At 36.3% G+C, this 19,959-nt stretch overlaps 1 protein-coding gene across 2 annotated transcripts in view; it reads left to right on the top strand.

The window, feature by feature from the left end:
• LUZP2 (leucine zipper protein 2) overlaps window positions 1-19,959 on the top strand; it is a 562,514-nt gene that overhangs the window by 393,948 nt on the left and 148,607 nt on the right. For both annotated transcript variants that reach the window (XM_054523770.2, NM_001132557.1), the window contains 1 exon segment: window positions 18,124-18,186. In XM_054523770.2, coding sequence (XP_054379745.1) covers window positions 18,124-18,186 — 63 coding nt within the window.

Here is a 19,959-nt window from a genome sequence, read left to right as displayed (position 1 = left end):
TTTTTCATTTTTCCCCTAGTTTCTCTACTGCCAATCCTTTCTAGTTGGGAGAAAAATTTATTTCCATTGTTTTACCTTTTTGCCTTTGATTTTATAAGAAGAACATTCTTTAAATTGTAAGGAGATATCAATTTTAAAATGCATTAGTCTGATTTATTAAACCTCTTAAGGGGAAGAAACCATAAATACTAAAGGAAATATATGTAACTCTGGAGACCACATCCTGATTCCTGAAACATTAAAAAGTGCAAAATTGTGCATCTAAGAATTGCTGAAATAAACACACATGGTTTATATCTAGTCTAGAATGCCATCCATTTTCCTAAGATTTCTTTAATAAGGGATGCTATAACCTGAAAGTTTGTGTTCATCTCTCAAAGTTCCCTGCCTCCTAATACCATCACACTGGTGATTAGTTTTCTAACTTTGAGAGATGATTAGGTCACTAATGGAAAATGAAGTGGTGCTGAACGTGGGCATTTAGTGTCTCTTTAACAGAAAACTTCTTTTACCTGGTGAATGTCCTAATGCCTATTTGCCTGATCTGTGACCAGGGATTTCCTCCCATGGGAGCTGGTTATACTAGCAGGTGCCCTGTTGGCTCTTGTCCGACCTGTTTATGCCTGCCTGACCTCTTTCACTGTGCTGCTGGGAACGCTATGGACCTTGTGTTTTCCTGGCATCCTGGGGAAAACCCAGCCTGAGAAGCCCCTACTTTTTTTGATTTTGTTTTGTTTTCAGATTGAAGGCACAAATATAATACACCACCAAAGCCTAAACAATTCAAAAGGTTTTCTACTTACATATCCTTGGCAGGGATGTGCAATGAATCTGGAGGACAATCTTCTGTTTCTAGGTCAAGACAGGAATGAATGGTCAGACAGAGAGACAGCAAGCACATGGCATGGCACTAATATATATACAAGCACGTGGCAACAGGTACTAATGTATATGTAAGTGAATAAAGTGTGGGTTATTTTAAGTTTGTTGGCAATGAATGATTTCTTTAAAGGAAGTATCAGAAAAGAAGGCAGCCCAGTCTGCTAGAAAGAAATGGTGCCTATAAGTTATTATCTCTGGCCACTGACTTGAACCATTTGGGTGTTGTATACAACTGGAAACTGTGCCAAAGGTAACTGAGCCCCAGTTCTGATATGAGAAAGTTAAATTTGTATTCAAAATGGATGCAGAGGCAACATAAAATTATAAAAATTCGCTATCTTCTAACTCCTATTGCTCTCTTTAGTACAGGATATAAGATTTCCCATTGTAAAATGACATATTTCAAAGGGCAAATGTATTTTCTAGTCATTTGAAAAGCACATTTAAACTGAAACAAATGTGGATCTCAAGCCGTCATATAAAGTGGTGCACAGCCAGTTTTAGGAAGTTCTAAAATAGTAGATGCTTTCCACTGTGAGATGCAGCGATCTCTGGTTTTATTTTGGGTACTGCTGCAGGTGATTTTCTCTTGGTTTAAATTTAATTGCACTTTGGACAAATTAATGCATGTTTTCAGCTGCCTGGCCACAATGGTTTATTTTATTTAAGTCTACAAAATGTAATTAAACACATTTACATAATTTATTATATTTGGAAATTTTAAATGGTCCCAGATCATTACTTTCACCTTGAAAATTCATTGAGGCCTTATCATTCCACTTTATAATTAAACACAGTGATTTATAGCCTTCATTCAGTTGTCACAAGAACTGTATTCCTGTCTTATGACTGCAGATGCCTCCCCCTACTTGGTTCTTGCCTATTTTCTGAGCCTTATTCATAGGCTTTCTCTTTATTCTGTACAAAGTCCTTCCAATAAATTTGTTTATGCATGATTTTGTCATTATTGGGTATGATTATATTCCAATTAATATATAGTAAGATTATGAAAGTATGCTGGATTTATGATCATTTTGGTTTTACAGCCAAAAGTTTTTAGATTTGAGCTAATGTGTAAGCTATATTGCAAATATGATATTTTAAGTTTCCGGTCAAAAATCGAAACGAGATTAAGAGGATATAATTATATTAAATATTTTGTCATCCTCTGACTGAAATTCGAGTTTTATCACACATGCAGTGGGAAATATTAGACGACATTTTTAGGCAGATCTGACACATATGCATGCTGAGTTCCCAAGAAGTTGTAGAAATATTTGTTTTTAAGCTAACCAACACCTGAACACCATTTGATATTGTTAGGCTTTGTGTCCCCCCACAAATCTCATCTTGAATTGTAATCCCCATAATCTCCATGTGTCAAGGGAGACACCAGGTGGAGGTAACTGAATCATGGGGGATGGTTCCCCCCATGTTGTTCTCATGATGGTAAGTTCTCAGGAGATCTGATGGTTTTGTAAGGGGCTCTTCCCACCTCATTCGGCACTGCTCCTTCCTGCCTCCTTGTGAAGAAGGTGCCTTGCTTCCCCTTCATCTTCAGCCATGATTGTAAGTTTCCTGCGGCCTCCCCAGCCATGCTGAACTGTGAGTCAGTTAAAACTCTTTCCTTTATAAATTACCCAGTTTCAGACAGTTCTTTATAGCATTATGAAAACACACTAATACACCATCCAATTGAGAGGTATTCCCTAAATAGGTGGTATGCAGGGTCTACCTTCCACTTACAGAAGCCAAAAGGGGATGGATATTTTCTCACTCACCCTGGTAAAATATGGCATTAGCCTAAAATATAAATTTGGTTACTTGAATGTTCTTCCTTGCTGTTCTTAACCGTAAGAAAGTGACAAAACTATGTGATTATGTAACATGTGGGTGGGGGGCAAAAATATTTAAGCACGACATCAAGCATGTACTGGAGGCATGTAACTAAAAAATCTAGGATATACTAGTACTAAGACAAGGCTTTATCAAGGTGAGGAGGTGATGCAAACATCATTACCAGGTTCCAGATTTTTCTGTCCATATTCAGGCCTTTTTTTTCTAAGTAAAATCTATTCTCAGATAATCTATGTGATCTGTTTCAATGCCTAAGTAATGTCAAATGATAATTGTTTCAGAAATAAAGAATGGTCATTAATCATAAGTGAAAAGGTTAAACTGGTAATTGTCTGAGGACCAGAATTCCTTTTTCAGTGTCCTGTGCCACCATGTTTTTGAAGCACATGCCATCTGAGAACAATCTCAGTATGGTCTTTGAGGAGAGTTTCCCCTGTGCCCCACAGTTGGCTCAGCTGAGGCCGCTTGTAATTAATTATCCCCAAATTCTGGATACATTTCAAAATACTGAAATGTTCTAATTTTTAAACTCTGGCAATGACATTTAGCTTTATGGAAACATTTCTATACACAGTTGCCCAGAATTACCAACTGCCAGAATAAATTATGGACACACATTATAATCACTGCCCATTTATGGATGGCCACAAAGATATCTATGTTGTGGAGTGACAGTCTTTCCTATGCTCATCCAGGTGCATTGTACAAGTATATCATAAATGCTTTAAGTAAAATGATGTTCATTTCTCTGCTTTAACACCTTAGAATTGGACAGAATAAACAAAAGGAAATTCAAGTGAAATTTTATTTGCTATAATGAAGAAATAGTTGTTCTCTCCCACCCCCATGGAAATCAGTATATTCAGATGGAGATTAGATTACATGATATACGAATCTCCCTCTAAGAAGTATATAATCTGTAACATACAATTGTGAATTAATAAATGAGCAAATATATTATAAAAATGTAACCAAGCATATACACAGGGAGAAAAGATACAAATTCTGTTAATACAGAGGTGATAACAAACCAATTATATGTAGTCATCAAAATAATTATTCTACTGTTTATTAAACTTAATTACATGACAAACAGAAGAAGCACATGACAATAATAACATGATTAATGCAAATTCTAGCAGAACCTTTAAAAAATCTAGAATATAGATGTTTTCAGATATTCTACCAGTATTCAGCTATGCAGATGCAATCTCTTAAACAAGTGGAATCACCATTTAAAACTAGTTATTTGCTTGGGATGACTGACTAGCAATCATTGATTATAATCAATCTTGTAGGCTTGATTTATGAATAAGAATTTTGCGGCTGTGAAAGCTGATGTTAAGGAGGTGGGGGAGCATTAAAGAGGATCATCAAAAGTTCTCATACATGAATTCCTAATGTGTTAGTAACTCTACCTACTGGCATCAAAAAATGAACTGGTTGTTTGAGATAGTCACATAATCTGGATTTATTCATCCTTATCCTGAGATATATTATTTCATAGATGATGAGATTCACATGTTTAATAATGCACAATGAAAATTTGTGCAAATAAGAAAATATATATGTACATATTTATATGAATATGATAACAGAAATTTCTAAAATCACATATAGAAAAAATATAAAGCATTTTAGGGCCATTTACAGGAGTAGTAAAATTTCTTACAACTCTCAGTTATACCCAGTGATGTCTCAATTAGCACTTATTATAAAAATTAAAATTTATAATTCAACGTTAATACCATCCAGAAAAAGTTAAAATATATTAAGAATAGCCTATTTCTCTTCAATAAAGCATATATATAACTCTATTTGTTAATATTTCTATTCTCCAAAACATTCTGTTTATAGACAAGCCCTATGCTATTTCTAGTCAAGTGCTAATCTCTTGAATGAAGCTGAATTAGGTAGTCAACTACGAGATGTATCCTGAGAAACAAGTAATGTGTATATTTCATTTTTTTTTTTTTTAGACGGAGTCTTGCTCTTTCGCTTAGGCTGGAATGCAGTGGTGCAATCTCGGCTCACTGCAAGCTCTGCCTCCCTGGGTTCACACCATTCTCCTGCCTCAGCCTCCCAAGTAGCTGGAACAACAGGCGCCCGCCACCACGCCCGGCTAATTTTTTGTATTTTTGGTAGAGATGGGGTTTCACCATGTTAGCCAGGGTGGTCTTGATCTCCTGACCTTGTGATCTGCCCACTTCAGCCTCCCAAAGAGCTGGTATTTCATTTATTTTATAAATAAGAGCTATAGACTGAGGTCACAATCTTTTCAAGGGCTATTACATTCATTATTTTAAATAACATTTTTGAACATCTATCTTATGTTGTTAATTGAGGACATTTCTGAGTGTATAACAACGTAAGAATAATAGTTTTTAAACTTCAAAGAGATGACAGGTTAATGCATAAAGGAGCAATATGAAATATCACAGAATTCCTTGGCATTAAATGATGTTTTGCAAATACTGAACAGAATGATGTTTGTAAACTTTCCACTGGTTTTCAAGAGTCCCAAAACATTAGGAAAATGTACATCACCTAATTTTGTCACATATGTATAGCTGTTTTTCCTTTTTGTTTCCAAGAAGCACAATGTAGACCAAGAGGTAGAAAAAATATTTTTGAAGATACATGTTTAAGATGTTCAGCTTTTGTCAAATGAAGCAATAGGTCACAATAATGTCACAGAGACAATGGATTGCCAGCTTAATCCTCAGCAATAACATAATACTCATTATCAGGCATTTATTCATTTATTTGTTCATGAGTGCTATCCATTCACATTCATTAAATAATAACTAAAAGTTGAATAATGTTTTCAGCACTGGACACACAGAAAAATCAGACAGATTCAATTTTTTGTTTAGATGAAGAAGAAGGAACAGAATACAAACAGCAAAAAAAAAAATTCAAAACACACCGAAAAAAACAAAAGTAGCAAAACTCAGTACTCAGAAATTCTGCAGAGTATTTATATACACAGGCACACATACACACACACATTCACCCCCTATAATACCACTTTTATTATGCTATTTTGTATAGAAAACTCTTTAGGAATATTAAATTTTATTAAAATAACAACAGAGATCCTTGGAGAAGATTACACATAATACATCACCTAATAGCATGAAGGTTTTTATCTGCTTATCTTGTCTCCTAGTTTTAAATATACACATTTAAACTTTACACATTTAGAATCACAATATGGAAAGCATTTTATTTTGCATATTTTCAGTTAATATTACTATATTTCTTTAAAGGCCTGGCATATACTTTTTTCACTTCCATCTAATTTCGTGCTGACACACAAACACATGTACAAATACACACACACACACACACGGATTATTACTTTTTAAACTTTTGGTCATAGTTTTAGACATTTCCCTGCAAATTGTTTTCCTCTAAGAACAATTTAATATAAGCATCCATCCAGGAGACTAATTATAAATCTGCTTTACAATTAGTAGAGATTTTTGGTAGCTATATAATTTTGATTGTACATTCTGTGTTTCAATTGTTTATTCTCTTATCTGTAGCCCACTCTAACTCAGAAGGTGTGTTCTTTGAAAGCAGATAACTCCTGTTTTATATTTGTATTCTCAAGATTTAACACTGAGCCTAGCACAGAGAAGTCAATGAATATCTATGAGTGAATAGAATATGCATGAATAAATGAATCTTTTTAATGAATCTTTTTTAAAATAATTCATTTTTTTTTTTTTTTGTGAGGGAGTTTCATTCTTGTTGCTCAGGCTGGAATGCAATGACATGGTCTTGACTCACTACAACCTCTGCCTCCCGGGTTCAAGCAATTCCCCTGCCTCAGCCTCCCGAGTAGCTGGGATTACAGGTGCCTGCCACCACGCCCGGCTAATTTTTGTATTTTTAGTAGAGATGGGGTTTCACCATGTTAGTCAGCCTGGTATCGAATTCTTGACCTCAAGTGATTCACCCACCTCGGCCTCCCAAAATGTTGGGATTACAGGCGTGAGCCACCATGCCCAGCCAAATAATTTTAACTTTTATTATAGATTAAAGGGTACATGTGCAGATTTGTTATATGGGTATATTGTGTGATGCTGAAGGTGAGCCTAGTATCCAGTAGTTTTTTTTTTTTTTCAGCCCATGCCTAACTCCTTCCCTCCCCTATCTAATAGTCCTTGGTATCTATTGTCCTTATCTTTATGTCTATGCGTATTCAATGTTTAACTCCCTCTTATACATGACAACATGTGACATTTGATTTCCTGTTCCATTTAGCCACTGTGGAAAGCAGTTTGGAGCTTTCTAAAGGATGAATCTTTCCATTTAAAACAAATTATACCTTCTAGACTTTATGTATGATAGAGGTTAACTGGGGGCAATTGAGAACGGGATGTCTATTAGAATCAATAGGAAGATCACAAAAAACTTTCAGAAGCAAACAGTCACTACAATCAAAATAGTTATTAGACACAGAAAATGAGGAGGAGAAAACACAAACTAGGATAATGGCTGGTTCAAGTCAAGTTCTTGGGACTTACGAAAAAATAACCAGTCTAACTTAGTTACAGCAAAGTGTTTATATAGGCAAAAGACTGGTGAGAGATTCTCAAATTTTTAATCCCTTGAAAGTCAGTCTGTTTGTAATTTATAAAACTCCATGACAGATTTTCAGTGGGGTGGCATAAGATTCTCACCATATTTTAGGAAGTTTAGGAAGTTTACTCTGAAACAAATGTGCTAAGTAGGTTGAGTTACAGTGAACCTTAGAGTAAGCTAGAAAATTAGCTCTTCGAAGAACCCAGCAAGTGGGAGCCAAGCTGGAGGAAGAACAAGAGGATAAAAACTTTAGGAATGGATATATATATATATATATATATATATATATATATATATATATATATAAACTGCAAGAAAAACAAACAGAACTTTTTTTTTAAATTTATCCTTTTTTTTCATCTTTTATTTTAGATTCAGGGGATGCATGTGTAGGTTTGTTTCCTGTATATACTGCATGATTCTGAGGTTTGGAGCATGAATGCTATCACCCAGGTACTGAGTATAGTACCTAAGAGTTTTTAAATGCTTGCCTGCCTCCCTCACTCCCCACTCTTGTAGTCCTCATTTTCCATTGTTGCCATCTGTATATCCATGAGTACCCAATATTTAGCTCCCATTTATAAGTGAGACTATGTGGTATTTGATTTTCTGTTCCTGTGTTAATTTGTTTAGGATAACAATATCCAGTTGCATCTATTTTGCTGCAAAGGACAAGATTTCCTTCTTTTTAGGGCTGCATAGTATTCCATGGTGTATATGCACCACATTTTTTCTTTATTCAATCCACCATTGTTGGGCACCTAAGATGATGCCATGTCTTTGCTAATGTGCTGCAATGAACATGTGAGTGCATGTGTCTTTTGGCAGAAAGATTTGTTTTTTTTTTTTGGATCTTTGGCCAGTAATGGGATTGCTGAGTTGAATGGTAGTTCTCTTTTAAGTTCTTTGAGAAATCTTCAAACTGCTTTCCACAGTGGCTTCACCAATTTACATTCCCACCAATACTGTATGAGTGTGCCCTTTTCTCCACACCCTCATCAGCATCTGTTGTTTTTTGACCATTTAACTACAGCAATTCTGACTGGTGTGAAATGAGATCTCATTGTGATTTTGATTTGCATTTCTCTGAAGATTAGTGATGTTGAACATTTTCTCCATATTGAGAGATGACAACGTGCTAGCAGCCCTCGCTGGCCTTCGGTGCCTCTTCGTCCTAGATGTCCACTCTGACCATGCTCGAGGAGCCCTTCAGTCCGCCACTGCACTGTGGGGGCCCCTCTGTGGGCTGGCCGAGGCTGGAGCCAGCTCCCTCTGCTTGCAGGGAGGTGTGGAGGGAGAGGCGCCCCCAGAACCGGAGCTGTGCACTGCACTTGCGGGCCAGCACGAGTTCTGGGTGGGCGGGGCCTCAGCGGGCCCCACGCTCGGAGCAGCCGGCTGGTGCTGCTGGCTCTGGGCAATGAGGGGCTTAGCACCTGGGCCAGCAGCTGCAGAGGGGGCGCCGGGTCCCCAGCACCACCGGCCCACCCACGCTGCGCTCGAATTCTCGCCAGGCCTCAGCCACTGCCCCACGGGGCAGGGCTGGGGACCTGCAGCCCACCATGCCCCAGCCTACCCACCCTGCCTCCACCCCCCACCCCATGGGATACCGCATGGCCAGAGCAGCCCTGACAGGCGCTGCCCCTGCTCTGCCGTGCCTGGTCCCATCAACCGCCCAAGGGTTGAGAAGTGCAGGTGCACGCTACGGGACTGGCGGCCAGCTCCGCTGGTGGCCCCAGAACGGGATCCACTAGGGGAAGCCAGCTGGGCTCCTGAGTTGGGTGGGAACTTGGAGAACTTTTATGTCTAGCTGGAGGATTGTGTATGCACCAATCAGCACTCTGTGTCTAGCTCAATGTTTGTAAAAGCACCACTCAACACTCTGTATCTAGCTAATCTGGTGGGGACTTGGAGAAATTTTATGTCTAGATAAAGGATTGTAAATACACCAATCAGCACTCTTTGTCTAGCTCAAGGTTTGTAAATGCACCAATCAGCACTCTGTGTCTAGCTGAAGGTGTGTAAACGCACCAATCAGCACCCTGTGTCTAGCTCAAGGTTTGTAAACACACCAATCAGTGCTCTGTGTCTAGTTAACCTAGTGGGGACTTGGAGAACTTTTACCTCTGGCTAGAGGATTGTAAATACACCAATCAGCACTCTGTGTCTAGCTCAGGGATTGTAAACATACCAATCAGCACCCTGTCAAAATGGACCAATCAGCTCTCTGTAAAATGGGCCAATCAGCAGGATGCAGGTTGGGTCAGATAAGGGAATAAAAGCAGGCTGCCTGGGTCAGTAGCAGCAACCGGCTCCTGTGGAAGCTTTGTACTTTTGCTCTTTGCAATAAATCTTGCTGCTGCTCACTCTTTGGGTCTGCATTGGTTTTATGAGCTGTAACACTCACTGCGAAGGTCCACAGCTTCACTCCTGAGGCCAGAGAGACCACGAACCCACCGGGAGGAATGAACAACTCTGGAAGGGAGGAACAAACAACTCCAGACGCACCACCTTAAGAGCTGTAACACTCACCGCAAAGGTCTGCAGCTTCACTCGTGAAGCCAGCGAGACCACGAACCCACCAGAAGGAAGAAACTCTGACCACATCCGAACATCAGAAGGAAGAAACTCCGTACACACCATGTTTAAGAACCGTAACACTCAACCGTGAGCGACCGTGGCTTTCTTCTTGAAGTCAGTGAGACGAAGAACCCACCAATTTCGGACACAATATAATTGTTGGTTGCCTGTATGACTTCTTTGGAAAATTGTTTATGTTTTTGTCCTTTTTTTAATGGGGTTACTTATTTTTTGCTTGCTCAATTGTTTTTCTTATAGATTCTCAAGCAGATTTTCATCTTTATCCCCTTCCTTTTGCCTTGCCTTTAACATTGATTTGTCCCGTTTTTGGAAGAGAATGACATAGTGAAATTTGCAATTCAGAAAAAAATACATTGACAATTGAAATTTGTATAACACTCTATAATATGCATTTATATATAAATATGTTCAGTTTTAACAGATGCCTAGTAACATATAGTTGAATGGATCTAGGAGATTCTGCTATTGAGAAAAAAAAAACTGGAATGTATTTTCAAAATTGTACAACTCCTATTCATACACTTTTATATTTGGTATATCTGTGAGAAAATATCCATGAAGAGAAACGTAAGAGCTTACATAAATTGGAAGAGTCAAGCATATCTAAGACATCCAGTTTACTTATGAGTGAGAATTATAAAAAAAATCAGGTGTGTCAGATCCTTATATCTGTTTTCAGGTAATCTGGCCAAATAGCAGTAACATCATCCTTAAAAAATGAGTTTAAGGCTTGGCACGGTGGCTGACGCCTATAATTCTAGTACTTTGGGCCGAGGTGGGCAGATCACGAGGTCAGGAGATCAAGACCATCCTGACTAATACGGTGAAACCCTGTCTCTACTAAAAATACAAAATATTAGCTGGGCGTGGTGGTGGGCGCTTGTAGTCCCAGCTACTCGGGAGCCTGAGGCAGGAGAATGGCGTGAACTTGGGAAGCGGAGCTTGCAGTGAGCCCAGATCGCGTCTGTTGCCTGGGCGACAGAGCAAGACTCCCTCTCAGAAAAAAAAAAAAAAAAGAGTTTAAAACTAGGATGGGTCAGAGTGGTTGGTGCACATGTACATATAAAACGTGACAATTTCTTGTGTAAAAATTAAGCTTTTTAAAAGACATTTCTAGTCTCATATGAATACTACAAATTTTTGTTTGCTAGCGTTTTTGGGGTGAATGTCAAAAACCCTTGTGAGGTACCTGGAAATGGACTGGAATTCTGGAAAGAGTAGGTGGAAAATGAAGGCAGAATAGTACAGTTTTCTATTAGATGGGACCAATGTTAAACTCTGAGTTAAGAGACATTTATCACATCATTTCCTGAGACAATACAAACAAACAAACAAACAAAAGATTGTCTTTTCTACCTGTTTAAGAGATTGGTAGTTTTACTAACTTATTTTTCTCTGAAAATAATATACGCATATTGGCAATTTTCTTTCACTGTATCTAAACTAGATAGTAATTATGTATGGCAGAGTGTGATCTTTTGTTTCAAAGGTAGGATATTTGAGTTGATATTGTACCACTTCCTAAATTTGAAGTGGTACAATATCAATTCTAAATAGACTTCTAAATATACTAAATAGACTCTAGAGAAACAAGAAGGTAAAAAAAAAAACGAACTGTGAGATTGTAAACAAAACCTGACTATATATTGATTATATTAAATTACATGTAAATACTTTAATTGAGAGAAAAATATCGCCAGACTATATAAAAATATACAATCAAATTATACTTGACAATTATTTAAAAATGCACTTTATATACAAAGTCACAAGAAAGATGAAAGTAAAATATGAAAATATATGCTATACAAACTGCAAGAGAAAAGGCTTTAGCATGTCTAATATCAGATAAATTAGCCGTGACAAAATAAATTGCCAGAGAAAAAGAGAGGCATATTATAATGTTAAAAGGGGCAATCCTTTATTCTAAAAGACATAACAATTCTTAAATTTGTAAGCACCTAAAAAAAGCTTCAAATTTCATGAAGCAATAACTGACAGACTTAAAGGAATAGACAAATCCACAATGACTTTGGGATATTTTAATATTCCTTTCGAGCTAATAGAACAAAGAGAAAATTCAGAGAAGATGTAGAAATTGGAAATCTAACGACTTTCAAGTTCTTTATATGTCAGTGCTGAAAATGAAAGTCTCTTTTATTATATATATTTAATGTTATTTCTAAATGAACTTCACCATCTTTGCCAATGATAGCTATTTCTATTGACTGATTTCCTCCTCCTTTGTCTTAAGGCTCTCATTTTCCTGATTCTTGTGTTTAATGATTTCGAATGAATGCTGAATTGTAGCTTTACATTATTGGGCACCTGGATTTTGTTATCTTCTAAGAGTATTACGTTCTAGTAGATAATAATTGTTTAGCTTGGTTATTTTGAGTTCTGTTTTTAAGCTTTATAAAGTTGGTCTAAATGAGCCTTTACAGGACTGTTTTGACCTTGCTTGTAAGACAGGCCTTTCTAGGGTTTTATTAAATATCTTGGTGGTTAAGTCTTTCCATTCTGGCTTGTTGGAAATTGAATGTCTAGGTGAGCTCTAGTAACTTTTCACCTTGCAGTTCTTTTCTGGTTGTTCTTTAGCTGGCCTTGCAGTATGTTAGTTTATGTATATGCAGATTTCCGTTCGTCTAAAGACATAAGGAAACATCCCTGAAAATCCTCTGTACTCTTTTTCTGCATTGCATTCTTAAATTAAGTTTAGCCCAAAGTTGTCTCCTTACACATTCTAAGTTTGGCCTAAAGGTTTCGCTATACATAGTAAAGTATAACCTAACTGATATGTTAAGCAGACTGTATCCTACACTTGTGCCAGCCACTGAGTTTTTGCCAGTCAAGAGAAGTCGACTGTTAAAACCATGTTCAAACACAGAAAACACCGATCTGTAACCAGTGCAGCTGTTTTTGTACCTCACTTTCATTTTCTGTATGTCATTTTGCTTTTTCTGCCCATAAATCTTTGATCGCATACCTGCAATGGAGTGTCTCTGAACTTAGTCTGGTTAAGGGGCTGCCTGATTTGCAAATCATTCTTTGCTCAAACTGTTAAATTTAATTTGTCTAAGATTTTCCTTTTAACATCTTCGAAGCCTCTGCTGTTTTGTAACATAAATTATACCTGATCACCTTTCTCTAATGTTAAACTCTTTTTTCTCAACTAATCAAAACTTCTGCGTTCTGCTTGGGTTTTTCTTCTGTATGGTACTTCATAAATTGCCTCCAGATAAAAACAAAACAAAACAAAAACAAACAAAAAAGAGCAACTGCAGGGATTTCTTGCCTATTTCTCCTCTCTTTAGTAAGACAGTCTGACAGTAGTGGTTGTCTACTGACTTAAACATTTGTTTTATTATATTCTGTCTAGTTATCTAGTTGTTTATGGCAAGAGGGCTTGTCTGAGGCCAGATGCTTCATATTGGCCAAAAGAGTTATTTTCTCAACTGATTTTTGACAAAGGCTCTTAAATATTTCAATGTACAAAGGAGCATTTCTTCAACAATTGGTGCACAAGTAACTGGATGTTTGCAATGAAAACTAAAAGTGAACCTTGACCCTTACCTCACTTCATTAAAAAAAAAGGTAACTTGAAGAGGATTATACAAAAGAGTATACCCAAAACTATAAAACTTTAAGAAAACTATTTGAGAAAAAATTCTTCATGACTTTGAAGTAGGCAAACATTTCTTAGGGCACAGAAAGCACTATTCCCAAAGACTTCTTGACCAAACTTTAGACAGATTCCTCTGAGTTCGCTTTTCAAATGGGCCTTTTCCTCAGGTCTTGTCTTACTTAGACTTGCCTAGTCCAGTTGTAGCTAAGTCAGTTTAGGGAGACTCCCCTCACCCTTGATATCTAAACCTGATCAAGTGGCTTTCAGAAAGGATTAGCAAGAATCCCTCTACCCATGATAGCTCCTATTAGTGATTTTCTATCCATTGACCTCCATAATTCTGCTCATTGGCTATAAATCCCCAGCTGTCTTTGCTATATTTTTGCTATATTTAGAGTTGAGCCCCATCTCTCTCCCTTATTTCAATAGCTTTGACATTTGTTTCAAAAGTCCTGAATCAAATCTTTCTTATCATTTTACAAGTAAACATGATAAATAGAACTTCAGTAAAATATAGTAGTGTAATATTTTGGTCTCCCTTAATAAATCAAACTTAGGTTAATACTTGCAGCTTTATTTATCAAATTCTAGTAATGAGATAAGTTATTTAGTCCAAAGTGTTTTATTGTCAATCAAATTTAGGAAAATCATTTATATTAAACACAATTTTATTATTATTAAAACATCTAATAATAGTAATTAGGTTCACGAGTACATGTTCAGGGGTACATGTGCAGGTTTTTAATAAAAATAAACTGGTAAACTCATGTCATAGAGGTTTGTTGTACAGATTATTTTGGCACCCAGGTACTAAGCCTTGTACCCAATAGTGATTTTTTCTGATCCTCTCCCTCCTCCCACCCTCTACACTCAGGTAGACCCCAGTGTCTGTTGTTCCCCTCTTTGTGTCCATGAAGCACAATATTCTAATAGAGACTCTGAGAAGTCCGGAGAAAATAAATCTTTTTTAACATTGTTCCACTCATATTATCATAGCATTAATCTTTTTTGGGGGAGTGGAGAGTAAATATTATTAAAGAAAGTTAAATGGTTCTATGGAACATCTTTATCAAAACTCTAGCTCCACTAATGGTGTGGAATGTTTAGCACTGCTTGCTACTCTATAAACTTGGCAGACAAATCCTGATCATTGAAAAGCCTACTCCAAGTAATTAAGGAATAATCTATTCTGGGAAATCAGTGTGAGAAGCAGAGAAAACAGGTCAATGAAATAAATAGTGTACTAAAAATTAGTCTTTTGTTATGTCTATTAATTATCATCTATGTTTCCTCCTCAGAAAAAAAATAAAATACTATCATTTTTGAAGGATAAAAGTTAGTATTTGCTATAATTTATATCATTCAGATCAACATTCAAAATTTCCCCTTAGTGTTAGCGCATTAATAAGTGAACAAATAATAATAACAGAAATAAATGAATACAAACATAGATACATAAATGAACAGAAGAAAGAAAAAATAGCTTTAAGTGGAGATGCAAATTTGAAATAGTATATACTACAGACACCAACTTTTAAATACGCTGTTTATTAATTCATAGTTATTTCTTAATTCTAATAATGTTTCTTAGGTGTGAGTGGTTTTGGCAGGACATAAATACTCCTATCAAATGTACATCCCCTATTTTGTCTCCATTTTGAAGAGTTTTATTTTGCTACAACCTGAGCAACATTGCAGAGCCAGAACGTGTCAGTGTACATCCCTTTATTGGGGATACACATCTCTTCAAATATGGAATTAATGTATATTGGATTCTCTTTAAAAAAAGAACCCTAATATTGTACTTGTATGATCAGTGCAAATATTTGCAAAAATACGTTACTTGAACAAATCAGAATAACTTCCTCCCATTTGTGTAAAACATTTCATGGTATTGAAATTCTAACTGAGCTTTTTAGATTTCCAAATTTTAGCTAAAGAGGAAAAAACCAAGTATTCTTTCAGACTGGGACAACTGTACCCCCTCACTCCATGATAGGAAAACAAAATAAAAAACACTGTTCAAAATTAGCTTGGAATTCTAAGTGGGGAACTCTTAAACTTGATGTATCTGTTCATTCACTCTGCGTTAAATGTTCATTTTGCTCCTGGTGCTTATCCAATTGGCCCTCCTTAGAGTCATTATGTATAATATGTACTTGTACCAGGACATTGTCTACTCCTCTAGAGTCAGTATGATGTCTGAATCCTGTGTGTTTTAGTTATCTGCTCTCCTTTAGCCTGCCCGTCTAAAGACAGTCTATGTACTTCAGCTATTGGGGTAAAAGAAAGAAAAGCCGGAGTGCAATAAGCCAGATATAATTAAGTAGCCATGAGGGGTTGGACTCAGATGGTTAATAAGTGTCAGAGGGATAAATATTTGCCTTTGAACTAGGTCAATTATGAGATATTTAAAGGGTAACAGATCTGTGTATACTCGTTCAGAAAGAGTATACCTCTTTCTCATACAGAAAGAGTATATCTCTCAGGCCTGGAAGAAGAAAGGGCTTCTGAGAATCAAGGAGTTCAACATACTGATTTTGTTTATTTTTTATATATATATCCAGTAATGGGGTTGCTGGATTACATAGTAATCAATTTTTAATTTTTTGAGACACTTCCATACTGTTTTCCATAATGGCTGTACTAATTTACATTCCCAGCAACTGTGCATAAGAGTTCCCCTTTCTCCACATCCTCATCAGTACTTGGTATTTTTTGTCTTTTGATAATAACCATCCTAACCTGAGTGTGGTAATATTTCATTGCATTTTCCTGATGATTAGTAATGTTTAACATTTTTAGTATATCTATTGGCATTTGTTTGTCTTCCTTTGAGAAATGTTTATTCAGATATTTTGCTTTTTTTTTTTTTTTAGACAGAGTCTTGCTCTGCCACCCAGGCTGGAGTGCAGTGCCGTGATCTCGGCTCACTGCAAGCTCTGCCTCCTGGGTTCACGCCATTCTCCTGCCTCAGCCTCCCGAGTAGCTGGGACTGCAGGCACCTGCCACCACGCCCAGCTAATTTTTTTGTATTTTTAGTAGAGACAGGATTTCACTGTGTTAGCCAGGATGGTCTTGATCTCCTGACCTCGTGATCCACCCGCCTCGGCCTCCCAAGGTGCTGGGATTACAGGCATGAGCCACCACGCCCGACCTATTTTGCCAATTTTTGATAAATCATATTATTTGCTTTTTGCTTTTGATTTGTGTTCTTGGTTTGTTCTAGATAGTAACCTCTGTCAGCTGAGTAGTTTGCAAATACTTTCTCCCATCCTTCAGCTTGTCTCTTCACTGTATTGTTTTCTTCTGCTGTGCAGAAGTAGTAAATCCTTACCCATCAATAATAACCTTGACTATAAATAAACTAAATTATCTAATTAAAGTATATAAAGTGGTTAAATGGACTAAAAAAAGACTCAAATATATGCTGCTTATAAGAAACTTATTTCACCTATAAAGACATGCATAGACTGAAAGTGAAGGGATGGAAAAAGATATTCCATGAAAATGGAAACCAAAACAGATTAGAAGTAGCTATGCTTACATCAGAAGAATTAGACTTTCAGTAAAAAATGATTTAAAAAATGACAAATAAGTCCATTATATAACGATAACAGGGTCATTACAGTAGGAGAATGTAACTATTGCAATTACATATGCATCCTACACTGGAGCACCTTTATATGTATATATATAATAACAGATCTAAATGGAGATATTTATTGTGATGTAAGAATAGTAGGGTACTTTAATACCCCACTTTCAGAACTAGACGTATTATCCAAACAAAAAATGAACAAAGAAACAACAGAGTAAGGACAGGTGCCGTGGTTGATACCTGTAATCCCAGCACTTTGGGAGGCCGAGGCAGGCAGATCACCTGAGGTCAGAGTTCAAGACCAGCCTGGTCAACATAGTGAAACCTCATCTCTACTTAAAATACAAAAAAAATTAGCCAGGCATGGTGGTGCACATCTGTAATCCCAGCTACCTGAGAGGCTGAGGCAGGAGAATAGCTTCAACCTGGGAGGTGGAGGTTGCAGGGAGCTGAGATCATACCATTGCACTCCAGCCAGGAAAACGGAGTGAGACTTCGCTCAAAATAAATAAATAATAAAAAAGAAACATCAGAGTTAAACTGCGCTCTAGACCAAATGGACCTCATAGACATTGACAGAACATTTTGCCCAACAGCTATAGCATACACATGGAAAGTTCTCCAGTATAGACTGTATTTTAGGACAAAAACACAAAAAATAAAATTAAATTAACATTTTTTTTCAAAACCGAAATTATATCAATTATCTTTTCTCCCCACAATAGAATAAAACTAGAAATTACCTTTTTAAATGAATGTGTTAATGCTAATATGCCAAATTTTAATTGAATAAAAAACCATCTTTTACATTACAGATTTGATTCAGTTTTACACCAATCCATTACATTTTACGTTATGAAGGTCTAATTTTTGAACAGAACATATAGCAGTAATGTTGACATAGTTGAAGAAATTCTTAATATTTTGTCTCTTTTTTGCAATAAAACTATGTTTTCTTCCTCAGAATAAAAGCTTGAAAAACAAACTCTTGTCAGGAAACAAGCTCTGTGGCATTCACGCAGAAGAGGTGAGTAAATTTTTGCTTCTTCTAGCTTTAACCAGATAAAAACAGTATTATTGTCAGATTTTTGTTCAACTCAGACATCTGGTAACTCTTTTTCCTCCTAATACAAATGCCAGTTTTTAAATTGAAAAATATAATATATTTTAAACCTTTTGGTATCTTTGTGTTTTAACATTGCAATAGCCAAAAGGAAAAAAAAAAATTAACAAAGGCAGGTAATGGTCACATTTGTAGATTTTTTTTTTTCTGGATTTCATCCTTATCTGGACTATCAGAACTTCCTTAATAGCAAATTACTGGAAGTCCATAAAATTTTCCTTTTTTTCCCTCTCTTGTACTTTCTATGTGATGTCTACAAAGTTTTGCAATGGCAAATGACTGTCAGAGTGAAGATTCCGGAGTTGACCATAAACCACACAAAATCAATACATTCGTTGGTTCTATTTGCTGTGTAGTAAAATTGTCTCATATATTTCTCAGGGGGAAATATGTCATTCTGCTTAACATAGATTTAACTAAAATAATCATTTTTCTATATTTCTCATCTCCAAATCTATTCTTATGACTCTTAATGTGAAAATCTAGCTCATAGAAGCCTTAGTAATAGCAATGAAATAGGAATGATACTGTCATGATAAGTGATTGTTTATGACTCAAAGAGAGGAGACAAGAGTCACTGTTTTAGTTGCATCCTCCAAGAAGCACACACTAAGATATATTAGATGTGTGAGAAATATATTCAAGAAATAGCTTATGAATGATAAGGGACAGTCTTGAGTGGCTTCATATCATGATGAATGTCTTATACCTAAGAAGTAGAGGGAAGGAAGGAAGTTTAGCTGCAATGAGAAAAGTTGCTTACACAAGTTAAAACAAGTTTACCCTTTGTCTCAGAGTGGTCTAGAAATAAGGTGAAGAGTTTCTAAAACAGCTCTATTTTCTTTAAATTATGGCATGACCATTGGTTCAAAAATATCTTTTTCTGCCACTATCCTCTTCCAGCAGGAAGGAAAGGGAAGATAACCTGGTGAAGCACAAGCATTGCTTTTCAGGAGTCCACACAGGAAATAGTCTCTTCTATCTCATTGTACCCTATTTGCTAAAACTAGCTCACATGCTGAGCTAAGTTGAAGAGAGTCTGGAAAATGTCACTAGGTCAGTGGTCCTGTGTCCAGCCCAAACTAAGATTTGTTAAAGAAGGTGAAAACTCTCCTTGAAAAACAAGAAAAAAATCATTAACACAAATACAAAAAAAAAAAAAAATCATTAACACAAATACAAAATAACATGCAATGTAACAATCCATTTTATAATATCTTTCCTATAATATTATATATGGCATGAATAGAAATGTTTAATACAGAAAAACTAAAAGATAATGTTCCATAAGATGAAAAATTAGCCTAAATGGTTTGTAGATCTGATCTAGTGGAGTGTTTCATTTCTTTGTATTTTTCTATTTGAATACAAATGGACTTGTACATTGTTTATATTTTCTAGGTTTTGGAAATAGTATAAATGTGGTTTGTGCAGGTTGTGAGTATTACTCGCAAGAGGGTACCCAGGTGGAATGATGTTTTGAATAAGAAATATCTAGATTGAAGTTATATTCTGATATGATTTATATGTGTTCAGAGTTCACATGACACTCATGTATATGAAAGAGAGGAAGCTCCTATGAGAAATATCTGTGGTGCACAGAAGTAAAAATGGGCTTACCTTTATTGTTTAGTCTGTCAGTTCAAGAATAATTCATATTTTTTCTTCATCTCAATG

Source organism: Pongo abelii, chromosome 9 (genome assembly GCF_028885655.2).
Source record: "Pongo abelii isolate AG06213 chromosome 9, NHGRI_mPonAbe1-v2.0_pri, whole genome shotgun sequence".
In the NCBI taxonomy this organism is placed as follows: domain Eukaryota; kingdom Metazoa; phylum Chordata; class Mammalia; order Primates; family Hominidae; genus Pongo; species Pongo abelii.
This window is presented reverse-complemented; position numbering and strand designations above follow the sequence as displayed.